At 44.6% G+C, this 26,262-nt stretch overlaps 1 protein-coding gene across 1 annotated transcript in view; it reads right to left on the minus strand.

Moving 5' to 3' along the window:
• The window catches only part of xkr7b (XK, Kell blood group complex subunit-related family, member 7b), an 86,021-nt gene extending 75,863 nt beyond the window's left edge, over positions 1 to 10,158 (minus strand). The window contains exon 1 of the mRNA XM_085782980.1: positions 10,083 to 10,158. Within this exon, the coding sequence (XP_085639106.1) occupies positions 10,083 to 10,135 (53 nt within the window). The 5' untranslated portion in view covers positions 10,136 to 10,158. The remainder of the gene's footprint in view (positions 1 to 10,082) is intronic.
• Between the last annotated feature and the right edge of the window lie 16,104 nt (positions 10,159 to 26,262).

Raw genomic sequence — 26,262 nt, forward strand, 5'->3', positions numbered from 1 at the left:
AAAGAGAAAAAATCTGGAATTTTTCTGGCCTCTCTCCCACTCTAACCGATGATGTCACCCACTCTGACACGAACATTCCGTGCAATACACACCCATTATAATCTCATAATTTCTCCAAAAATGATCATGGTCATTGATCAGGGATTGATCAAAAACTATATGACCTATCAAAACGTGGAGTAATACGACAATACACAAGACTTGTGTCTACTGTTTAAAGTTTAAATGGAGTCTCTAGGTAGTAGTAGTAGTAGTAATTTATTTGTCCCCGTAGGGAAATTGAGTTGCAGCAGATCACTTGACATTTCATCTAAAAAAACAACAACAACAACACAGATAAAAAACAGCACAGTACAACTTTCACACAGATTAACACTCATCATTAACACTCATCATCAGTGAGTCAGCTTTATGTTCATCTCAGCCCTAACCTGGTCAGACCAGCTGAGCAGCTGTGAGCTGACCAACACTAACAGTGACTATCGATTATTATTAAGGGATTTAATGGCCTGGGGCACAAAAGAAAATTTAGCTCTGTTTTTAGTAAACAGAGGGGGGCGATATCGTCGCCCAGATGGAAGAGGGTTAAATGAGTGGGCAAGGGGGTGCCTTTGGTCACCTATAATATTCCTTGCCTTTTTCTCTATCCTATCTCTGTAGATGCCTTCCATACATGGCAAAGTAATGCGCAGCAATTTACTAGATATGGTTATAATTTCTCTAACCCTCTTTTTCTGTGCCTCTGTGGCATTGCCAAACCAGCAGGTAATACAAAAAGAAAGACTGCTTTCAATGAAGGAGCAATAGAACATTTGAAGCATTCTCCTTTCAACATTAAAGGACAGGAGTTTCTTTAAGTGGAACATTCTTTGTTGAGACTTGGTGCAGATTTGATCTGTCCACTTGTCCCACTTAAGCTTGCTGTCAAGCACAATCCCTAAATATTTAAACTCACAGACTTGTTGTATTGGCTTTCCATTAATTAAGGTTACTGTGTTGGGGGCTTCCTCTTTTCTAAAATCAACACACATTTCCTTGGTTTTAGATGGATTGAGGAGGAGGTTTGACTTTTCGCACCAGTTAACAAAGTATTCAAGTACTGGGCCATGCTCCTTTTCCTCATCATATAAAAGACTGACCAAGGCAGTATCATCCACATACTTCATAAAAAATCTATTTTGAAAGATGCTAGAACATGAATTAGTATATAAAATAAATAAAAGAGGGGACAGAACACATCCCTGAGGGGAGCCAATGGAAGTGATCATTTTTTCAGAGAGTGATGTTCCTACTTTGACCTGCTGGATTCTACCACTAAGAAAATCCACAATCCAGGCAATCAGGCCAGCTTCAAGTGCAAATTCCGATGATAATACATTGGCTAATGTTCTGGGCCTGATTGTATTAAAAGCGGATGAGAAATCCGCGAATAAGATCTTAACATGAGCCTTGGGCTTCTCAAGGTGACTATAAATTATGTGCAAAAGAGTCGCAATGGCGTCATCCACCCCTCTGGATGCTTGATAAGCGAATTGCAGGGGGTCTAAGAGATGCTGTGTGTTAGACAAGATACATTTCTTTACAAGACGCTCAAAGCACTTCATTATAAGTGATGTCAGAGCAATAGGACGAAAGTCGCTAGGCTGACTAGGATTTGAGGTCTTTGGCACTGGAGTAATGACCGCAGTTTTCCAAAGAGCGGGGACAATTTCAGAAGTGATGGAGGACTTAAAAAGGCCTGTAAACACAGGTGCTAATTGGTCTGAACAATTTTTTAAGATCATTACCACTAATATTGTCAGGACCTGGGCTTTTCCGCGTGTTACAGCCTCTGAAAAGCTGACGGACCTGAAATTCCTCAATTTTAATGTTTGATGGAGGAGGTGGGAGGGGGTTAACGGTAAAAACCTCATCTACAGGCTCTAGACTCTCAAAACGGCAGAAGAAGGCATTGAGCTGGTTTGCCATCTCAATTCCCTCACTCCCATTTAGGGGGAAGGAAGGTTTCCCCCTACCCTTGTGTGGTATACTTGTCATCTTTTTAACTCCCTGCCAAGCCTCTCTGGAGTTACTGGAGGTCAGGGAGGCCTCTAACTTAAGTTTATAGTTGTGTTTGTCCAAGTACAACTGTCTCTTAATTTCTCTTTGTAGTTCCCTTCTTGTGTGCTCATCTTGGTTTCTATAGAGGGATTACCAGCCTACGTCACAGAGGTTCTACTGCGCATGTCGCCAGCAGAAAGAGAGCAGCAAGAGCCGTGATCAGGTCTTTTTGTGCTGGAAGTTGCACTAATTGTTTTGATAAAAATAACAAAACGCGCAAAATTTACATAATAGCGTCAACTCGCACCCCTTTCAAGGCAAACGAGAGAGAAAATAGTACATTGGCGATTAATTTCGAGCAATATAACGTGTTAGATACGTTGGTTTGAATGGTGATAAAGCTAGATATGCTCACAGGCACAGCTGGAGAACTGCAGCGAATGAGTTGTGAAATGTTTACTACGACAGTGACTTAAGACGAGGTCACATACTAATGGAAAGCAGCTGAGATTAATTAACGTTAAGCTACATTGTTTTACATTAACGGTACATACTCAGCCATGCAGGTAACGTTACAGTTACGTTATGCAGTTGTTCCAGACTTTAGACAGGTCCGTCCTCTTCCCTCTCTGACCAGGCAGCATCAGTCCTCACAGACACTGAGTTTTGTAATCGTGAGTGTTTTCCTGAACATTATTGTCTGTTAAGCTGTAGGTAACGTTAGGGATGCACAGTGACAGTGTTGTTTTTACCGCTGACCGACGCCGTGCTGTGAGTGTCCGTGTCTTGTCCCATGGCTGAGTTGCCGTTGCCGCGCTACAAACTCGATCCTCCGTCCTGACGGTTTTTTTTTTTTTCCTGCCGTTATAAAACTATAAAACCGTCTATGTATAAAACACACACTACATCAGTAGGTGATAAACTGTTGTAGTAGGCTGACAACATCGCTAGCTAACACCGCTTTGACTACACTAGATCCATAGAGGTAACCATGACAACCGGTTCTTTCTGCAGTCAGGTTGCGCACGCATCCTGATTTGTTGGTAAACAGATAATCCCTCTATAGGCTTTCCTTTTCTGAATAATAAGCTTCTTTAATTTGCTGGTAAACCATGGCTTATCATTTGAATAAACTTTGAATGTCCTATTGGGCAACACAGAGTCCACACAAAAGTTAATATAGCCAGACACTGCCTCAACCTGCTCATTAATGTCGGTTGTGTCAAAGACTTCCCATGAAGTACAACCAAAACAGCCCTGCAGTGCCATGGTGCTTTCATTGTCCCACACTTTAACAGTCTTGACCTGGGGCTTCTCCCTCTCAAGCAGCCTTCGGTAGGCAGGGCGGAGATAGACCACATTATGGTCTGATGTTCCAAGTGGAGGAAGTGGAGTTGCAGTGTATGCGTCCTTAACAGTTCCAAAACATAAATCCAGAGTCTTTTTCTTTCTGGTATGACAGTCAACATATTGGTAATAAGTGCGCAGAGACTTTTTGACAGGGCAGTTGTTAAAGTCTCCAAGGATAAACTTGGGCGCATCAGGGGAGAGTGCCTCAAGTTTTTGGGAAATATTAAAAATAATTCCAGTGCCTTTATTAAAATCAGCCTTCGGGTGTATGTACACCAGGGTAAAAAAGATCTGAGGAAACTCTCTTGGCAAATAATAGGGTCGGAGTGAAAGACACAGCAGTTCTATATCAGGGGTGCACAGTTTCTCTCTCACCTTGACAACCCGACACCATTCATCTTTAATGAGGAGGCAGACTCCGCCCCCTCGTGCCTTCTCGGTGACGTTCGGGTCTCGGTCGGCCCGGAATGCCGAGAAACCTGCAGGCTCCACTGCACTGGATACTGTGTTACTGTCAAACCATGTCTCAGTGACCGCTAAGACACAGGCACTCCGATACTCGTGGACGTAACGAACGTTGGCGGCCAGCTCATCTGTCTTAGCTCTCAGGGACTGCGCGTTGATCAGCAGTGTGACAGGCAGGGGAAGTTTATTTTTCAGCTTTTTCAGCCGTTGACGGATGCCACTTTTACATCCAGGTGAAAGTATGCCTGAGCAGTAGACAGCAGTTGGCAGTATGAAAAGTCCAATGATTTGTTCGTTTCTTGACCTCCTCCCATTCATTCTCTCTGAGACGTTTTTCACAGTTTTTCGGAATGTAAAAGTTTCTCCATCTGCAGGGACCGGTGCTCGGTGTGAAGCCCCGTGGCCCTAACTACACACACAGACAACAACTGTGACACATACTGTATATATTTATACGGTCTATATGTCTATATTTAGTTTTTCTTTTCTTTTCCGTTTTTAGTGTTTATTTGAACTTAATTCATCTGTACCAGTTCTCTTCTTTTGTCTCGCTTTCTTTTCTCACCTCTTTTCGTTTATTTATTTATTTAGTGTTGTTATCATTACTACTACTTTATTTTCACTACCAACACCTTTCCCGTATTTTTCATTTTTTTCCTTTCTTTTTTTTTTAATTTTTGTTATTTCTCTACCTTGCACAAGGTATGTGATTATTATTTCTTGACTGTGCTTCAGTTATTTGTTAGATCAAGGTGAGGTCGTGTTATAAGCCTTTCGAGTTTCAGACCTCACCTGCACATTTCTTTTTCGTATCTTCCTTACTAGTGAGAGAGATAAGTAAATGTTTTGTTTTATTTTTTATGTGCAAATAAATAAAGTCTAAAAAGTCTAAAAAATATATGAATAGTATATAGATACAGTATGTGTGTAACTGAATTTCATTTCTCATCTATAAAACTCTGCTCCTGTGTTTTAAAGTTTTATTTGCCCAGTTAAAATGCAGCCTATAGATTTTAATGTGAAGCGCTGAGCTGCAACAAAACATCCATTAGTATAATTACATTTTATATTTAGGGAACAAAATGACTTATTCTGTTTCTGTTCAGCCGAGCCCAGAGAGGGAGAAGTTAACCCTGTACAGGTTGTTAATGGTCAACACGCTGCAGCATGAGGACGATGAGGACGATGAAGAAGAGTCAAACCTCTGACACGAACACGTTTTCTCTTTTCTCCTTCTCTCTTCCCTCGACCAGTCGCCCGTCACCCGCGGCAACCACCATTTAAACCCGGCTGTGAGTGACAGGCCTGGTAATTAAAATGAAAAGTAAGAGCGATATTCACTGAGAGTCACTTCATTTGTGACTGAACGAACACACACACACACACACACACACACACACACTCAGCGGTGAGTGATTCAGCGGACTGAGCTCCGTTCAGCTGCCAGCTCGCCACTCGGCCTGATTATTATGGGCTGCGTCCGGACGGTCAGACCACCTGAGCTGAGTGACCGCCTGGAACCGGTTCAATCACTTCTCTGTGGGACTGATCGATCCGGTCTGAAGCTGCAGCGCTGCTCTCTGTCTGAGGTAGAAGAAAGTGAATTCACTTCTTTTTCAAACTTCCAATCAGAGCGACGTCTCACCACTGACAGGAATAACGGTGTTATTAAATAACAGACCGCTCTCTTTCTTTTAGGGCTGCAACTACGATTGTTTTCATCATTGATTAATCTGTCGATTAGTTAATTGATTAGTTGTTTGGTCAATAAAATGTTAAAAAATGTTAAAAACATCAACCAGTGTGTCTCAAACCACCAGACGACATCGTCCTCTAATGTCTTGCTTTGTCCACAAACCAAAGAGAGACTCAGTTTATTGTCATAAAGGAACAAAGAAACCAGAAATATTCACATTGAAGAAGCTGCAATCAGAGAATCTGGAGCTTTTTATCTTTAAAAAACGACTCAAACTGATTATTAGATTAGACAAAACGCTCCGTTACTTGACTCAAGACGTCCCGTCACTATAACAACGCACCCGTTAAGTGTGCGTTATACAGGCTGCAAATGGTTTTACAGTCCATCAACGAATCGGAAAAAAGTTGTTTATCTGGAACTAACCAAGTTAGTTAGTTATTTAGGCAATAGTAACTTTTCCTGGTAATTAGTTACTTTTATAAGGAAGTAATTCAGTTACTAACTCAGTTACTTTGGGATGAAGTAACGAGGCCAAACACTGCGTCTCCCTGCTTCTCTCTCACAGGTTAATAAACGTCACGTCACAATAACACAACCCTTCATCTGGCCTACATTACCCAGAATGCCTTTCAGCAGCTGAGGACAGAGCAGCGGTGGATGGGGAGAAGAGGAAAGGTGAGTCGACCTTCACCTGTTCTCACGCTGCAATGCATTCTGGGACTTTGTTACACACAACAGAACATCTTGGAGGAAATGAGGGATTGACCTGAACCTGATGCTTCTGGCTTAATAATAATAATAATAATAATAACAGAATAAAATCCTCAGTGTGTGACGCTGCTGAAGCTCCGACGTGTAAAACCGGCGGTAATCTGCTGCTCGTCCTCGCCTCCATCAGCAGCTACACTCATTTACACGGACTTATCCTTTAATGACCGGCAGAGGAACAGCAGCTGAGACACACAGAGATGAACGTCAGCAGAAAGAGGGATTTTTACCCTTTAATCCGCTGATTTAGAAAATAAAATGAAAACATACATAACACGGACGCCTTCTGCCCCTTTACCACTGATTAAAACAGTTTAAACAGTTTAAACAGTTAAAACAGTTAAAACAGTTCCTAGTCGGGGCGTAAAATAGAAAATTAATGGCGAAATAAAATTCAAAGATGCACGAAATAAAATCAAGTAAAAAAACTAAAGTTTCAAGAACGCACGGACGTCTGCAGAGTCCGGTCTGCCCGACTCTGTGGGGGCGAGGGACGTCACAATTACTTGTTTTCACAATTAATCACGGTATTAAACGTCACAATTAATTGATCGTAAAGTTTTCTAAATACGGTCACTTTCCAAGAAAAGATGATGTCTGAACCGTGTCGGCAAAATAAAGATAAATGCACAGATACTGGTCCATTTACCTGACGTAACATTGATCATCATAGTTTCAGCCTCAGCGAGGTCGTGATCTGGTCGACTCAGACAGAATTGTTATATTTGTTATCAGCTCAGAGATTTGATTTTGGGTTGTGTATTTTAAGCTGAGAGTGTTTAGGCCCTAAGACAAAAACTTTCTAAACGTTTATGTTTAGTGTTAGTGTGGGTCAGGTTTAACATGAGGAACCAGGCTGAAGCTGAGTGAGAGGGTTGATCTGCAGCAGGAAACATCTGCATTAACTCATGGGTTGGAAAAGAAGCAGGAAGTTCAACTGAAGTTTGACTCTTCATAGATAGAAAGTAAATCTATCTGTCTGTCTATGAAGAGTCAAAGTGGTGGTGAAAGGGTTAATGATGAAGACCAACAATTTGTGTCTCTGATGTTGTCCAACAGACAGGAAATGAAACAACTGAAAGTCTTCGTGTGTCACTGCTCAGACCACAACAGCACTACAATACTACTACAATACCACAACAATACCACAACTGTAGCCTACTACAACTGTAATACAACTGTAATACTACCATACCACAATAATACCACAACTGTAATACAACTGTAATACTACCATACTAGGCAAGGCAAGGCAATTTTATTTGTATAGCCCGTTTTTACAAACAGTTTGTCTCAAAGGGCTTTACATCCCATAATAACAACATCCTCTGTCCTTAGACCCTCACATCCACTGAGGAAAAACTCCATGGAAAACCCTTTTAACAGGGAAAACCAGGAGAAACCTCAGGGTGAGCAACAGAGGAGGGATCATCACCTACAACTGTAAGTATTAGAATTAGAACTGTACTGCAACAACTTCAACAGCACTACAATAGTACTACCATACCACAACAGTACTGCAACTAGCCTACAACAGCACTACAATTACTACAATACAACAATACAACAGTACTCCAACGTGTCGCCACGGTGACGAAGCTTCAGACCTCAGAGGCTCCAGCTGCTGCTTCCAGACCATAATAGTCACATCATGACGTCATCTCACATCGAGTGAAGGAGGAACATGAATCAGGACTTTACCCACAATCCCCTCTGATTCCACACTTCACCTGCTCAGTGTGTGTGTGTGTGTGTGAGAGTGTGTGTGTTTAAAGCTCCAGTTTGTAACTTTATTAGCAAAAATCAAATATTGCTTTGTTGTTATCGCTTGTTTATCCTGTTACATGCAGCGTCTGTTGTCTGTCTGACGTCTGCCCCATTTCACCTGAATGCAACATCAAGAATACGTTCAGATATGCAACCGCACCGCTAGATGGAGGGAATTCATACGTATTTAGGTTCAGAGTAATGGTTAAAGGTATAGTACGTAGGATTAATCCCCCCCATCTAGCGGTGCGGTTGCATATCTGAACGTATTCTTGATGTTGCATTCAGGTGAAATGGGGCAGACGTCAGACAGACAACAGACGCTGCATGTAACAGGATAAACAAGCCTCTATGGGTTTTAGTTTTTGTTATTTTATAGTTTTGCACTAATTTATCTGTCTAATTTGTTTTGTAGACAATTTTAAAGTGAAAACAAACCTGTTTTTTCTTCTTTTTTTTTATGTTTCGGCTATAAAATCTTGTTTAATTATAACAGATTAAGTCAATCCAAAGTTAAGGCTTATTTACATTCATCAAAACAGATTTCTGTCATTCAAACAACTCAGACTTGGAAGGTTAAAGGTACAGTACGTAGGAATTCCCCCCCATCTAGCGGTGCGGTTGCATATCTGAACGTATTCTTGATGTTGCATTCAGGTGAAATGGGGCAGACGTCAGACAGACAACAGATGCTGCATGTAACAGGATAAACAAACGTCTGACAACATGTTGTCATGGTGATGTGGTATTGTTTTAGTAAAACGACATCCGGTTGGTTTGCCGACGGCCGTCTGCCTGACTGCACCTGAATGCAACACCGGTGCCTCCGTCCTTCCTCACACTACACAGTGGTGACGGTTTTAACAGGCCGTTTCCGTGGTTACCTACGGTCACGACGCAACATGGCCGCCTCGGTTCGGTGCGTCGCCCACTTCTGTATCTGTAACGACTTGTAACAACTCATTCTAAGGAACCAGAAAGCTTTACTTTGGATGCAGCTGAGATTCACCTTCAGTCAAATACGGATTTATGAAAGACAGGTTTGATTTTTGATCAGAAAAAGACAAATAAGTTACAGACTGGGACTTTAAAGCAGAAGTAAGCGATCCGGTGGTTTTGTCTAACTTCCTGTCAGCAGATGGAGTTAGCAGCCCCCGCCCTCGTCATGGATCTATTGGCCCTCGTCCCTACGTCACCACATTCAGGCGCATCCCTTGGCTGCACACACAGAGAGGACTGCCCCTTTATGCCGTTCTCTCTCCTCATTGGATAAAGGTTGTAGGATACAAGGAAAGTTTTCTCCTGGGCTCAGAGCAGAGCAGAGTGACTGACAGACCCGTGTTTCAGACCAAACACTCTATAGAAGTGATTGCTGTCGGAAGATACAACTATTTAAGACTTAGATTAACACAAACATTCACCTTACTTCTGCTTTAATTATAATCGATTTGTTTGAGACTCGAAACAAATATCATTGGACTTGGATTAGACTTGGGACTTGAGACTCTACTTGATCTGTTGAACATAGGGACTTTCTCCCACCTAATGCGGGTGTGATTCCACTTCAGTGAAATACGGATTTATGAAAGACATGTTTGATTTTTGATAATAAAAAGCCAAATAAGTTACACACTGGGGCTTTAAGGTGTTAACTTAATGGGAATACATTAAGTCAATGAGTGTCCTCACAAAGATAGCATGTGTGTGTGTGTGTGTGTGTGTGTGTGTGTGTGTATGTGTGTTCATGGCAAACAGCCCCTCTGTCTCTTTCTCAGGTGGATTTCTGCACATTTCTGTCACCACTCACACACACATGAACGGCGCTGGGAATGCAATTTGCTCACGTGTGCACCGTGCATGCAGGCAGTTAAACACACACACACACACACACACACACACACACACACACACACACACACACACCCCAGCACGTATACAGCCTCTATGCACACACGTAGCCCCCTCCCCAACCCTCCAACCCCCCCCTTCTTACCTCCAGACTTGCCCCAGCTGCAGAACGTGCAGCACGGTCTGAAACACCCACATGCAGACGGTGCAGCAGCTCCGGGTGGGGGGGGCAGTGTTGGTGGGGGGGACTGAGGAGGAGGAGGAGGTGTAGACCCCCCCTCCACCCCCACCCCCTCCGCTGTCCTTGGTGCTGAACGCCTTGGCCCCCCCAGCCCCTCCAGCCCCTCCAGCTCCCCCCAGGTCTGAGTAGTCGTAGACGACCCATCTGAAGCTGAGCACCTGCACCACGGCGGAGGGCACCGCGGCGAACAGCAGCGTGAGACCGAACCACCAGACGTCCCCGCGGCCGTAGTAGTCCGCCGCCAGCCACAGGTCGCTGCCGCCGTCACACAGCAGCACCAGCAGCGCCAGCAGCACCCAGCAGCAGTCCAGCAGGGAGGAGGGCTGGGGCTGCTGCTGCTGCCTCCCCCTGCTGCTGGGGGGGGGGGCAGGGGGTGGGGGGGCAGGCAGCAGCATCCACACTACCCCCTACACCCCCCACCAGACCCCCCAGACCAGGATGATCCGCATCACACCGGTGGTTGGGGTCGCCTTCTTCCTCCTCCAGACACACCGCCGCTGCTGCTCCGTCCGACTTAGCGGCCATGTTGGATAGAGACAGGATGGATGGAGAGAAAGACAGAGGAGGAGGAGAGGGAGAGGGAGAGAGAGAGAGGAGGGGAGATGAGAGAGAGAGAGACGGAGGGAGAGGAGAGAAAGGTGGGGAGACGGAGAGGGAGGAGAGAGAAAGACAGAGGAGGAGAGGGAGAGGGAGAGGAGAGAGAGAGGTGGGGAGATGAGAGAGAGAGAGAGACGGAGGGAGAGGAGAGAAAGGTGGGGAGACGGAGAGGGAGGAGAGAGAAAGACAGAGGAGGAGGTGGGGAGATGAGAGAGGGAAAGGGAGGAGAGAGAGACGGAGAGAGAGCTGGGGAGATGAGAGAGAGAGAGGGAGAGGAGGGAAAGGGAGGGAGGGGGCTGAGAGCAGAGAGAGAGATTACATCATAACTCGCCTCATCATCAGCCAATTAATCGTGAGGCTTCAGCACTAACAGCGCGTTTAACACGGTGACACCACCTCCGGGCTCCGGCGGCATCGAACCTGCGATCATCCGGCCCCTGCTCCCTCTCTCTCTCTTATATCTGGTGGCTGCACGTGCACTCCTCTCCGGTCCAATCAGACGTGGCTACACAACATCTAGGCTACACAACACCAAACAGGTGCTTCTACCTCCGAACCCTGAGACCAAGTCCTCATGTGTCTTGATATTTACATTATTCCTCCTCAGCTACAAAGAAAAGACGATTTGATCTAAAATAGAATCTAATATTTAAAGGGATAGTTCAACTTTTTTTTTCCTCACTCCCGAGTCCATGACCAGCAGATAGACACCATCCTTTCCACTGTGCGTGCAGCAACAAGGGAGATAGTGAGCCGTATCGCCGAAATTAGCTTAGCTCAAACACCTGAAGTGTATGGGTAGTGTTAGCCTGCCTCTTACCTAAAGTCGCTAATTAGCTTAGCTCAAACGCTGGAAGTGTATAGGTAGTGTTAGCCTGCCTCCACCTAAAGTCGCTAATTAGCTTAGCTCAAACGCTAGAAGTGTGTAGGTAGTGTTAGCCTGCCTCCTACCTAAAGTCGCTAATTAGCTTAGCTCAAACCCTGGAAGTGTATAGGTAGTGTTAGCCTGCCTCCACCTAAAGTCGCTAATTAGCTTAGCTCAAATGCTGGAAGTGTATAGGTAGTGTTAGTCTGCCTCCACCTAAAGTCGCTAATTAGCTTAGCTCAAACGCTGGAAGTGTATAGGTAGTGTTAGCCTGCCTCCACCTAAAGTCGCTAATTAGCTTAGCTCAAACGCTGGAAGTGTGAAGGTACTGTTAGCCTGCCTCCTACCTAAAGTCGCTAATTAGCTTAGCTCAAACGCTGGAGGTGTATAGGTAGTGTTAGCCTGCCTCCACCTAAAGTCGCTAATTAGCTTAGCTCAAACGCTGGAAGTGTATAGGTAGTGTTAGCCTGCCTCCACCTAAAGTCGCTAATTAGCTTAGCTCAAACGCTAGAAGTGTGTAGGTAGTGTTAGCCTGCCTCCTACCTAAAGTCGCTAATTAGCTTAGCTCAAACCCTGAAAGTGTATAGGTAGTGTTAGCCTGCCTCCACCTAAAGCGCTAATTAGCTTAGCTCAAACGCTGGAAGTGTATAGGTAGTGTTAGCCTGCCTCCACCTAAAGTCGCTAATTAGCTTAGCTCAAACGCTGGAAGTGTGAAGGTACTGTTAGCCTGCCTCCTACCTAAAGTCGCTAATTAGCTTAGCTCAAACGCTGGAGGTGTATAGGTAGTGTTAGCCTGCCTCCTACCTAAAGTCGCTAATTAGCTTAGTTCAAACACTGGAAGTGTATGGGTAGTGTTAGCCTGCCTCCTACCTAAAGTCGCTAATTAGCTTAGCTCAAACGCTGGAGGTGTATAGGTAGTGTTAGCCTGCCTCCTACCTAAAGTCGCTAATTAGCTTAGTTCAAACACTGGAAGTGTATGGGTAGTGTTAGCCTGCCTCCTACCTGAGCTGAAATCAGCAGTCAGAAGCTGATTTCATTTTAGCTCTAAACTCTGTAAATATTTCACTTTATCAACATTTCAAACATGTTTAGGTGAGAAAGTAGCTGTTTAGATCAGCAGTGTGTCGTTAATTTGTCTAAATACCAGCTGTTTACAATTTTGTTGGGACGAATTCGGCGCTACTCAAGCTAGCCGTTGTGACCAACGCACTTCCGGTTACTTTCACAAAATAAAACACCCGTTTCCCTTTACATACAGAAAACCATGACGATAGAATTTGTGCTTTTACTTTGAAATAGGAAGCTAACCTACCCTCGATGTAGCTAGCTTGAACCAAAATAAAGCGTCTTTGCTTGAACCCTCCGTTTTGACCGATCTCGTCCCGTTAGCGGCATTTGACCGCTCAAGATGCCTTACCGGAGAGTTTTGTAGCTCTGAGACGAAGATCGGTCCGTTTAGAGTTGCTGAAGAGTTTCTCTGATGACTTTAGGTGGAGGCTAACACTACCCATACACTTCCAGTGTTTGAGCTAAGCTAATTAGCGACTTTAGGTGGAGGCAGGCTAACACTACCTATACACTTCCAGTGTTTGAGCTAAGCTAATTAGCGACTTTAGGTGGAGGCAGGCTAACACTACCTATACACTTCCAGTGTTTGAGCTAAGCTAATTAGCGACTTTAGGTAGGAGGCAGGCTAACACTATACACTTCCAGTGTTTGAGCTAAGCTAATTAGCGACTTTAGGTGGAGGCAGGCTAACACTACCTATACACTTCCAGCGTTTGAGCTAAGCTAATTAGCGACTTTAGGTAGGAGGCAGGCTAACACTACCTATACACTTCCAGTGTTTGAGCTAAGCTAATTACGGCGATACAGCTCTATCTCCCTTGTTACTGCACGCACAGTGGAAAGGATGGTGTCTATCTGCTGGTCATGGACTCGGGAGTGAGGCAAGACACGAAAAGAAAAATGTTGGCGTATCCCTTTAAGAGTTCATCATCATCATCATCATCAGGTTTTATTCCTGAGAGTTTTGTCCTGGTGCTGAACTGGTCTGGGACCAGCAGCTCTAAGCCTCTGGCTGTTTGCAGCCGTCACCGTGCTAATTGAAGACATCCCATAAACTCTGAGCAGAATCAGCAGTAAAACTCTTTGGTGAGTTACGGCTGCACGCTTCACCGCCCTCAATCAACTAATCAGCCGCCGTGTTTCCACATCGGGGGCCGAGCCAGGCTTATCTGAGCCGGGGTCAATCCAAAACGTCTGTGGAACAAGATATAAAGGCCGGTTTGTTAATCTGAAGCTATCGCAGCGAGAACAAACCACCTCGGCTGCAATCACATCTGCAGCGGCTCATCTGGAGACTAACATGATTTGGCTGCTGGGTGGAAGTGCATGACGAGTCCCTATCGGCCCCGAAACAGAGACCGAACCAGACCGGTCCTGATGTCTGTCCTTTCACTTTATCCCTCTGTCTTTACTCATTATTATATATTTTTATTATCATTACTACTACTTCAACCCAGCTCTGAGCTGCTGCCGACTGTTTGTCATGTTCCTGGTGAGGAGAAGCTCCGGCTCTCGCTGCCTCGTCACCAACGCTGCTTAAAGCAGAAGTGAGGTGAATGTTTGTGTTAATCTAAGTCTTAAATAGTTGTATCTTCGACAGCAATCACTTCTATAGAGTGTTTGGTCTGAAACACGGGTCTGTCAGTCACTCTGCTCTGCTCTGAGCCCAGGAGAAAACTTTCCTTGTATCCTACAACCTTTATCCAATGAGGAGAGAGAACGGCATAAAGGGGCAGTCCTCTCTGTGTGTGCAGCCAAGGGATGCGCCTGAATGTGGTGACGTAGGGACGAGGACCAATAGATCCATGACGAGGGCGGGGGCTGCTAACTCCATCGGCTGACAAGACGTTATGCTGCGTTCAAGGCAACTCGTAACTGGTGTTTTTCCGACCTGTGAAGTCGTACCAGTTCGATCTGGTACGAGTTCACGGGTCAGAAGTTACGAGTGGCCGTTATAGTGACTTTCACAGGTAAAACAGGTCGGAGAAACACGAGTGGGTTGCCTGGAACGCTACAAAGTCGTAAGTCGTGACTTGAAGCTGTAATTTACGGTTTCAAAAGCCTGCCTGGAACGCAGCATTAGCCAAAACCACCGGATCGCTTACTTCTGCTTTAAAGAGTAACTAAACCCCTAAACCACTTTTTTCTGCTGAAAACAAATGTATTTGGGTATAAGGTAGTGTTGTCAGTTGATTCTGGTCCAACTTTTGACATTTTAGTCAAAATATTTCAATTTGGTGTATTTTGTAGTAAAAATGTAGAGTGACTGCCCTCTATGGGTTGAAACACGGCTATTACAATCTAATGTTTCTATTGGCTGAGATGGAGGCAGATGACGTTTTGGAGGCAGCTTTCGTCATCGGCCACTAGCTCCCCGACCAATCAGCACCGGCTGCTGCCTGCCGCTAACGGTTGCTAGGCGCTCTAGCTGCTCTGCTGCGGCTAACGGCTGCTAACAGCTGCCTGAACGGGAATCGTTAGTGCGGCCGGCGCTAACGAGCCGTTAACGAGTTAACGAGCCGGCGGATCAGCTGTAGATGCTGTGTCACGGCTCTGGCGTCCTCTCCTAGTAGTGTCCGCCCTACTAGTGCTGTTAGAGTAGCTCGTTAGTAGCTCGTTAGCGCTAGCAGAAGTGTCGATGTGTGTTTATTACTTATTTTTCTCTTTTGTGTGATTTCGCGGGTGTGAATGGGGGGAGGGGGGAGGGGGGAGGGGGGATCGGAGAGTGCTCCTGGAGTCCCGCCCATAATCAAGGCATTTTTTGAATTTCAAGCTTAGAGCACGTCATCCAAAACTGAGGGGTTTTGTTCCCCTTTAAGTCTGAATGAGCTCTGATGGAGTTTTGTTTGTCCGACCTTCAGTTCAGCAGCAAACAGACAACAGGTGCATCATCAGTTGCTGCATGAAACCAGTGGTCAAGCAGCCTCCACCTCCAACACATCTGGCTCAGTAACAACCACTGTTCCCTCTCAGGTGTTTTACTGCTCCACCTCTTTGCCCAGAAGACAAAATAAGTTGCACACTCAAATATCCCCGACTAGTTTACTGTTTATTTATCCCTAATGTGGCTTCGAACTGTGAAATGTAGCTATGACCTTAACCGTGGTCTGTAGTGCAACTACCATTTAAGTTTTTGCTTGAGAATTATTATTAGTGTTCATATCAAGATGCTTCTGTGCCAAGAGTTGATGACACCAACTTGATGTTAGTTATTTTTTGACATAATTGTTCATATGGCAATAAATGCTAACTCTATTTTGCCAAAACAATATTGTATTTTGTTATCCTTAACTGTAACTGGAGCAGCCTAGGTAATGTTGTCAAAATAATCTGTTATTAATCATTATAGTAATAGCCAATAGTATTGATATGTGGAGTTGGAGAGGTGAGGCCGTAGCACCGGCATGTGGACGTAGCTACTGTGTATGCTAGTTGCTCAACCAGGTCATCAGGGGAGTTGAATTTCTGCTCAGGAGTTTTGAAAATTAGAGGGAACATTGGTAACAAACCTTCATCTGGACTCAAGGATTCGACCTGTCAGACTGACACATGGTTCAGGATCTGAATGAAACAGAGAGAGACATAAATTACAAACGGTGTCAAGTCCAAGTCCATCCCAGTCTCCAGTCCCAGTCCTCATAACAACCACGTGTCTTGATATTTACATTATTCCTCCTCAGCTACAGAGAAAAGATGATTGGATGTGAAATCTAAACCATATTTAATGTGAACAAAGTTTGTATTGAACAGAAGAACACAGCACACTGTTGTCATGGTGACACCAAGTTGTTCACATGGTTACACAAGCAGATACTTTAGTAGGTCTACAACTATTTGAGTTATCTGACTCCAGTATCCCAGCTCTACTTGTATTAGTTTGTGTGATGCATTCAATGTCCTCCTCCATCTGTGGTTGTATAGGCGTTACACTGAACCAACCTGCTCGTTTAAATAAAGTTTGGTGGTTTTGTATAGTGACGGCGGCTTCAGATAAAACCAACTCACCCACATCGTTCAGAGACCACGACCAGCGTCTCTCTGACTCCCAGACAGTTTCAACGGCTCACTGCTGTAAGAGTCAAAGCTGCAGTGTTTCTGCTGTTTGTTTCTCAACAGATATTATATCCTATATTTATAAAACGGAAAGGTGAAATCCTGCGATCTGATTGGTTGTTAACCGTGGTATAATGAGCAGTTACCACGGCTACTATTCTAAAAAATAAAAACTGTAGTAAAGTAGTGTAATTGACATGTTGAAGGTGAACTTTGACCTCCAGAGGGTTAACAATGGTAGAGGGGACTGAGCAGTGACAGAGCTACTTGGAGCTAACGTCTGGACAGCTGGGAACAGCTTTTTATTCTGCTGGAAGAAAACTACATGTCCTCTTTCATATTGTCATTATTGGTAACCGGTTTATAAAAGCAACATATCACTCCAGTCCGTGGTCTATGCTCATTCTACCACTCTAAGGGGGAACAACGCCCCTTAGAGTGGTAGAATGAGCAGAGACCACGGCCTGTCGTGATAGGCTATATTGCTTAAATATATATATTAGAGACACACACAAGTTGGTCTGGATATTGTTGATAAACGAGGCCCATTACGAGCTGCAGACTAAGGGGAGCTAATTAGAGATCCCAGCTCAGTTGAGAGAAGCAGAGCCGAGGTTCAGCGGTGAAGCAGGAAGTTTTTATTGCAGAGTTTCTCATTAAGCTGCAACGGCCATGAAAGAATAAAGTCTAAACACAGAGGAACGTCTTCTTCTTCATCAGTGACGGACGGGGCAGGATGGAGGTCATGGTGCAGCTCCCAGCTGATCCAGGATCAACATCTTTACAGTTTTATCTCAGTGAAGTTCTACAACAAATAATATCACCACCGATGAAGTATAAAAACGCTCTGAGCTCTGAACCTCATGGTTGTTTTAGAGGGAAATACAGAGACTGATGATGAAAAACTGTCCCTGAAGGCAACGTGCATCAGTGGTTTTGCATGAATTTCCCTCTAAAACAACTCTGTGTGGTAACGTTGTGTTATTATCTCATAGCGTGGTGAATGTGCAGCTCACAACTTGTCCACCAGAGCGTTGTGGAGTTGTTGGATTGTGTATTTGATGAGTTTGATGAGGGAAACCAAGAAATCCCATAATGAGCCTCCTCTGTAGCGTAGCTCTGAGCAGCTCACGGCTCTGCTCCGCCGTTCTAAAAACAGCTTGCACCGACAATTAAAGGTAACGAACCTACTGCTATGACTATAGGGATTATGGCAATGGGCCAATTTGACTAAATGTTGAACTATCCCTTTAAAAACGCTCCACCGTCACGTTCCCATCTAAAGGGTAAAAACGTGAAAATTTCACACTGCCATCTGGACGTCTGGCGTTCATACAACATCGAATTCCACAAACTTTCGTGTCACCGTGTGAACGCAGTTTGCCCCTAAAAAACGCTCGTCTAAATGTGGAATATAAAGTGAGAACGCAACAACGTCACTTTTGTGTTTCCTGTTCAGATCATGTCCGTGTAAACAGACAGTAGCCTCAGTGGCGGACCTTTCCCGCCAGTCTAGTTGTAGACGGCTCATAAGATCAATATTCACATAGATTACTTGTTGGATTGTCCCATTCTTTGTATTTTGCACTCTAACATCAGTAGGAAGCCAACCTGACTCAGTCTTGGTGGTTTGTGTGAATCGGAAGGTGGTGGCAGGCTAACCCCTGGGATGGGAATCAAGATTTATTCATCATATCCATCTGGATTCTGTAGCTTTTCCTGGAAATCTGAAACACAACTTCATTCATAAAACAACTCGACATAGATGTAATATGGATTATAAAACGTAAAGGTGAAATCCAGCGATCTGATTGGTTGTTAACCGTGGTATAATGAGCATATACCACGGCTACTATTCTAAAGCCTTATCACAGCGTAGGCTATCACTCCGCCTCAGGCACGTATGACTGGTATGAATGGAAGTTGTTGTCATGTATCCATGACAATGGACTGTTGCCGTCCGTAGCCAAAGACAGTCGATGTTTTTAGGATGTTAAAAACTGTAGTAAAGTAGTGTAATTGACATGTTGAAGGTGAACTTTGACCTCCAGAGGGTTAACAATGGTAGAGGGGACTGAGCAGTGACAGAGCTACTTGGAGCTAACGTCTGGAGAGGTGGGAACAGCTTTTTATTCTGCTTGAATACAACTACATGACATTGATGCGTATTCCTCTTTCATATTGTCATTATTGGTAACCGTTTTATAAAAGCAATATTGCTTAAATATCCCATATATTCATCATGAACAAGAAAGTGGTTCAACAACAGGTTAAAGAGAACCGGCGGCTGCCAGGCTGCAGGAGCCACGTCGTTGTTGGACAGTAAGAAACGCTGCATCTTTTAACGCTGTTCTCATCTAGAATTGAAACGTGTGTTTTATTTTTCATCAGAAATGTTTGAGGCTCCAGCCAGAACTTTTTATTTAGAAAAAGCCAAAACGTGGCGAATGAGAGAAACGATGAGGAGAAGGAGAAGAAGAAGGTTTATGGAGAATGATTTCAAACATCAGCTTCACCTGTTGTGTTTTTTAAAGGGACAACGAGGAGTTTCTATTTGGTTATAAAAAAGTCTGATATTAATGTGGATGAATCTCCGTTACCACTTGTTAATGGTCCATTTTAGATAAATCTATGGTTTTGTCTCTATGGTTATTTTGTTATTATTAGTGGTGGTGGAAATGCTGGGCGAGCCGACCAGCGTTTCTTTACTTTCGGTTTTGTGGCGAGTCATGAGAATAACGCCGCCGTATGAATCTCCGTTTATGGTGGGAACTACGACGGTATGTGATCGTCTTCCAACCTCTGACTTTAATTCTTGATGAATGAAAACATGAGTCTGTCTTGCGCCGGTCAAAGAATTTCACGGTGCGGAGGCTCATAAATGTAGTGTGGAAACACTTCACTTTAACAAAACTCCTCGTTGTCCCTTTAATTTCCCCTCTGAATAATTAACCCTTTAAACCAGTGCCCCCCGCAGGCCGACAGGTGTAACTGGCTCCGTTTTCCCCTGAGCGTCTCCGTTCTTCTCTGTTCTTCTCCCTCTGCTTCCCCTGAGCGTCTCCGTTCTTCTCCGTTCTTCTCCGTTCTTCTCTCTCTTCTTCCCCTGAGCGTCTCCGTTCTTCTCCGTTCTTCTCTCTCTGCTTCCCCTGAGCGTCTCCGTTCTTCTCTCTCTTCTTCCCCTGAGCGTCTCCGTTCTTCTCTCTCTTCTTCCCCTGAGCGTCTCCGTTCTTCTCTCTCTTCTTCCCCTGAGCGTCTCCGTTCTTCTCCCTCTGCTTCCCCTGAGCGTCTCCGTTCTTCTCTCTCTTCTTCCCCTGAGCGTCTCTGTTCTTCTCCCTCTGCTTCCCCTGAGCGTCTCCGTTCTTCTCTCTCTTCTTCCCCTGAGCGTCTCCGTTCTTCTCTCTCTTCTTCCCCTGAGCGTCTCTCTCCGTTCTTCTCTCTCTTCTTCCCCTGAGCGTCTCCGTTCTTCTCCCTCTGCTTCCCCTGAGCGTCTCCGTTCTTCTCTCTCTTCTTCCCCTGAGCGTCTCCGTTCTTCTCTCTCTTCTTCCCCTGAGCGTCTCCGTTCTTCTCTCTCTTCTTCCCCTGAGCGTCTCCGTTCTTCTCCCTCTGCTTCCCCTGAGCGTCTCCGTTCTTCTCCCTCTTCTTCCCCTGCAACCTGATCTCACAGAAATGCGTGAAATGACCACGAACACCTAGTACCAGATTCCGTGCTCCTTTCACGTAATGTGTTAAAATTACGTGAGAGAAGCACGGAAACAGTCTCCACTGAAAGCCAATGAGTCCAACTTCCGTGAGATGGCCACGCAAACCGTGTCGTGGTGGATGCACGCATTTTCAGCTTCAAAGACACCCCCAGTGCGTCAACAGCCTGACGAACGGTCACTGTCCCTCCTCGTCACATTTTTTTTTTTTTTTACTTTTCCTTAAAGCTTTATTGAACCTGATGCTGCTGTGTCTGACGTAGTTTACAGCAAGGACATCCTTTCGGTTATATATTTATTTATTTATTTATTTATTTATTTATTTAGTGATCATGGTGTTTGGTGCAGAATAATCAATAAATAAATAAATAAATTAGGTTGGAAGCTACGTCAGACCGGGGGGGGGGGGTTGTGGATTCTACAGGTGAAGACCACTTCCGCGTTCAAAAAGCTGCTCTGTTTAATCAATATTCTGAAGAAAGATCTGATTATTAGCCACAACGCTGTAACCATCCAAGGAAGACTGTGTAACAATATTATGTGCTTCTGCTGAGTCCAAAAGCCCTGTGTAATATCAACTTTATTTTAAGAAAACACGTTTTGTTTCCAATGTCATATCACGGAGAAGCACTACATTACCCATAATCCTCATATTTATCAGCGACGTGTCTAATTGGTTGAGCTTGCTGTTACCAGCAAATGAAAAAATAAAACAAATTGAGCTTATATTATTTTCTTAGTAACTAAAAGGTCTTAACATCTTTTTTGTTTTCAACATTGAATAAAAAAACGGTGCTATATTGTTAAAATTCAACAATAAAGTGCATACAAGTTGGCTTGACTTCTTTCTTTTTTTCTTTTTTTTCATAATTTTCACCAGCATCTTTCTGGTCCACATCACTTCACATTTAATGTAATTTTTAATTCAATGAGTGAAATTTTATTTTTTATCTGAAAAACATTATTATGAATTCAAGGGTCAGAGGTCACTGATTAGTGTTAAATGTAACCTTTTTGACCCTGTTTCCTTGAATAAATCACTAAGACTTTGATGCGGGAAGCTGAGATTTTGATTTGATTTTGTTCAGAGCACTAGGGACAAAGTTTCTGTAGAATTTCAGACCTGTCGGACGTCCAGAAGGGTCACAGCTGACCGTCCAGGCTCGTTTCTCGGCCTTCAAAGCCTAGATTTAGAAGCCTTTTGTCTAATGACGTCCACATCCTTGGGGTTATAAGGCTGAAAGTTTCATGTATTTGTCCGGGGGCCTAAGGCCATCCACCATGTGCAATTTCAAACCTGTGCGACCTTCACAAGTGTCAAAGGTCACTGATTTGTGACCTTTTTGACACCGTTTCCTTGAATAAAACACCAAGACTTTGATGCGGGAAGCTGAGATTTTAAAATGTGGTCCAGAATGTCTAGTAGATTGTGTGTGCAAAAGATTCAGAGCTCTGTGACATTCAGAAGGGTCACAAATAGCCAAAAAGCAATGCTCCTTTCTCTGACCTCTTATTAAAGGAGAAATGTTTAAACAGCAATTCTTTAATAGCTTCCAGATGCTTTGGCCTATCAGGCTGAATTTTTAGCTAAAGGAGCTGGTGTACGATCAGGAAGTAGGGGAGCTGTGCATAAAGCCAATTGGTAAGTGTCAAAGGTCACAGGGGTCAAACATCAAAGTGAATCCAGCCATTCCTGCTTTTTCTCAACAAAACATACACGCTTTAAGTTATCATCATGAAATATAAATATCTTGTATATCAGAGAGTCCTCTATCTGAATATTTTGGTCCCGTTGCTCTAGGGCCCCCGGGGGGCCACTTGGCTTTCCCATGCTCCCACAGAGTTGGGCCTCGGGGTGATGGATAAGGGCCTCACCATGAGTCCACAGGCCAAGTTTCAAGTGATTTGGTCGGTTTCTATGGAAACAGCGGCCTCAAGGATACAGAGGAATGCGGCTGTTTGAAGCCCCGCCTCTCGAAAAGTAATGGCTCGATCAGGACCAAACACACATCTACGCGTTCGTCTTGGGCCCCCGAACCATGTATTAAAAAATCAGAACTGTACGACTTTTGGAAATGTGTTTTGTCTATTTCGGCTTTTCTGACGAAGAGGGTCTCTCACGCTTTAAGTCTGACAGACTCTGAGTCTGAAAAGCCGAAATAGACAAAACACATTTCCAAAAGTCGTACAGTTCTGATTTTTTTAATACATGGTTCGGGGGCCCAAGACGAACGCGTAGATGTGTGTTTGGTCCTGATCAAGCCATTACTTTTCGAGAGGCGGGGCTTCAAACAGCCGCATTCCTCTGTATCCTTGAGGCCGCTGTTTCCATAGAAACCGACCAAATCACTTGAAACTTGGCCTGTGGACTCATGGTGAGGCCCTTATCCATCACCCCGAGGCCCAACTCTGTGGGAGCATGGGAAAGCCAAGTGGCCCCCCCGGGGCCCCTAGAGCAACGGGACCAAAATATTCTGATAGAGGACTCTCTGATATACAACCTATTAATATTTCATGATGATAACTTAAAGCGTGTATGTTTTGTTGAGAAAAAGCAGGAATGGCTGGATTCACTTTGATGTTTGACCCCTGTGACCTTTGACACTTACCAATTGGCTTTATGCACAGCTCCCCTACTTCCTGATCGTACACCAGCTCCTTTAGCTAAAAATTCAGCCTGATAGGCCAAAGCATCTGGAAGCTATTAAAGAATTGCTGTTTAAACATTTCTCCTTTAATATGAGGTCAGAGAAAGGAGCATTGCTTTTTGGCTATTTGTGACCCTTCTGAATGTCACAGAGCTCTGAATCTTTGCACACACAATCTACTAGACATTCTGGACCACATTTTAAAAGCTCATCTTCCCGCATCAAAGTCTTGGTGTTTTATTCAAGGAAACGGTGTCAAAAAGGTCACAAATCAGTGACCTTTGACACTTGTGAAGGTCGCACAGGTTTGAAATTGCACATGGTGGATGGCCTTAGGCCCCGGACAAATGCATGAAACTTTCAGCCTTATAACCCCAAGGATGTGGACGTCATTAGACAAAAGGCTTCTAAATCTAGGCTTTGAAGGCCGAGAAACGAGCCTGGACGGTCAGCTGTGACCCTTCTGGACGTCCGACAGGTCTGAAATTCTACAGAAACTTTGTCCCTAGTGCTCTGAACAAAATCAAATCAAAATCTCAGCTTCCCGCATCAAAGTCTTAGTGATTTATTCAAGGAAACAGGGTCAAAAAGGTTATATTTAACACTAATCAGTTACCTCTGACCCTTGAATTCATAATAATGTTTTTCAGATAAAAAATAAAATTTCACTCATTGAATTAAAAATTACATTAAATGTGAAGTGATGTGGACCAGAAAGATGCTGGTGAAAATTATGAAAAAAAGAAAAAAAGAAAGAAGTCAAGCCAACTTGTATGCACTTTATTGTTGAATTTTAACAATATAGCACCGTTTTTTTATTCAATGTTGAAAACAAAAAAGATGTTAAGACCTTTTAGTTACTAAGAAAATAATATAAGCTCAATTTGTTTTATTTTTTCATTTGCTGGTAACAGCAAGCTCAACCAATTAGACACGTCGCTGATAAATATGAGGATTATGGGTAATGTAGTGCTTCTCCGTGATATGACATTGGAAACAAAACGTGTTTTCTTAAAATACAGTTGATATTACACAGGGCTTTTGGACTCAGCAGAAGCACATAATATTGTTACACAGTCTTCCTTGGATGGTTACAGCGTTGTGGCTAATAATCAGATCTTTCTTCAGAATATTGATTAAACAGAGCAGCTTTTTGAACGCGGAAGTGGTCTTCACCTGTAGAATCCACAACCCCCCCCCCGGTCTGACGTAGCTTCCGACCTAATTTATTTATTTATTGATTGATTATTCTGCACCAAACACCATGATCACTAAATAAATAAATAAATAAATAAATATATAGTAACCGAAAGGATGTCCTTGCTGTAAAGTCAGACACAGCAGCATCAGGTTCAATAAAGCTTTAAGGAAAAGTAAAAAAAAAAAAAAAAAAAACGGGCACCTAATGAGTCAAGCATGTGACGAGGAGGGACAGTGACCGTTCGTCAGGCTGTTGACGCACTGGGGGTGTCTTTGAAGCTGAAAATGCGTGCATCCACCACGACACGGTTTGCGTGGCCATCTCACGGAAGTTGGACTCATTGGCTTTCAGTGGAGACTGTTTCCGTGCTTCTCTCACGTAATTTTAACACATTACGTGAAAGGAGCACGGAATCTGGTACTAGGTGTTCGTGGTCATTTCACGCATTTCTGTGAGATCAGGTTGTCCCCTGAGCGTCTCCGTTCTTCTCCCTCTTCTTCCCCTGAGCGTCTCCGTTCTTCTCCGTTCTTCTCCCTCTGCTTCCCCTGAGCGTCTCCGTTCTTCTCCGTTCTTCTCCCTCTGCTTCCCCTGAGCGTCTCCGTTCTTCTCCGTTCTTCTCCCTCTGCTTCCCCTGAGCGTCTCCGTTCTTCTCCCTCTGCTTCCCCTGAGCGTCTCCGTTCTTCCCTCTCTGCTTCCCCTGAGCGTCTCTGTTCTTCTCTCTCTTCTTCCCCTGAGCGTCTCCGTTCTTCTCCGTTCTTCTCTCTCTGCTTCCCCTGAGCATCTCCGTTCTTCTCTCTCTGCTTCCCCTGAGCGTCTCTCTCCGTTCTTCTCTCTCTTCTTCCCCTGAGCGTCTCCGTTCTTCTCCCTCTGCTTCCCCTGAGCGTCTCCGTTCTTCTCCCTCTGCTTCCCCTGAGCGTCTCCGTTCTTCTCCGTTCTTCTCCCTCTTCTTCCCCTGAGCTTCTCCGTTCTTCTCTCTCTGCTTCCCCTGAGCGTCTCCGTTCTTCTCCGTTCTTCTCTGTTCTTCTCTCTCTGCTTCCCCTGAGCGTCTCCGTTCTTCTCCGTTCTTCTCTGTTCTTCTCTGTTCTTCTCTCTCTGCTTCCCCTGAGCGTCTCCGTTCTTCTCCGTTCTTCTCTCTCTGCTTCCCCTGATCGTCTCCGTTCTTCTCCGTTCTTCTCTCTCTGCTTCCCCTGAGCATCTCCGTTCTTCTCCCTCTTCTTCCCCTGAGCGTCTCTCTCCGTTCTTCTCTCTCTTCTTCCCCTGAGCATCTCCGTTCTTCTCCCTCTGCTTCCCCTGAGCGTCTCTCTCCGTTCTTCTCCCTCTGCTTCCCCTGAGCGTCTCCGTTCTTCTCTTTCTTCTTCCCCTGAGTGTCTCCGTTCTTCTCCGTTCTTCTCCCTCTGCTTCCCCTGAGCGTCTCCGTTCTTCTCTCTCTGCTTCCCCTGAGTGTCTCTGTTCTTCTCCGTTCTTCTCCCTCTTCTTCCCCTGAGCGTCTCCGTTCTTCTCCGTTCTTCTCCCTCTGCTTCCCCTGAGCGTCTCCGTTCTTCTCTCTCTGCTTCCCCTGAGTGTCTCTGTTCTTCTCCGTTCTTCTCTTTCTTCTTCCCCTGAGTGTCTCTGTTCTTCTCCGTTCTTCTCTTTCTTCTTCCCCTGAGTGTCTCTGTTCTTCTCCGTTCTTCTCTTTCTTCTTCCCCTGAGTGTCTCCGTTCTTCTCCGTTCTTCTCCCTCTGCTTCCCCTGAGCGTCTCCGTTCTTCTCTCTCTGCTTCCCCTGAGTGTCTCTGTTCTTCTCCGTTCTTCTCCCTCTTCTTCCCCTGAGTGTCTCCGTTCTTCTCCGTTCTTCTCCCTCTGCTTCCCCTGAGCGTCTCTGTTCTTCTCCCTCTTCTTCCCCTGAGCGTCTCTGTTCTTCTCCGTTCTTCTCCCTCTGCTTCCCCTGAGCGTCTCCGTTCTTCTCCGTTCTTCTCC

The sequence above is a fragment of the Trachurus japonicus genome, chromosome 7 (assembly GCF_045865225.1).
Source record: "Trachurus japonicus isolate A0001 chromosome 7, Traja_1.0".
NCBI lineage: Eukaryota > Metazoa > Chordata > Actinopteri > Carangiformes > Carangidae > Trachurus > Trachurus japonicus.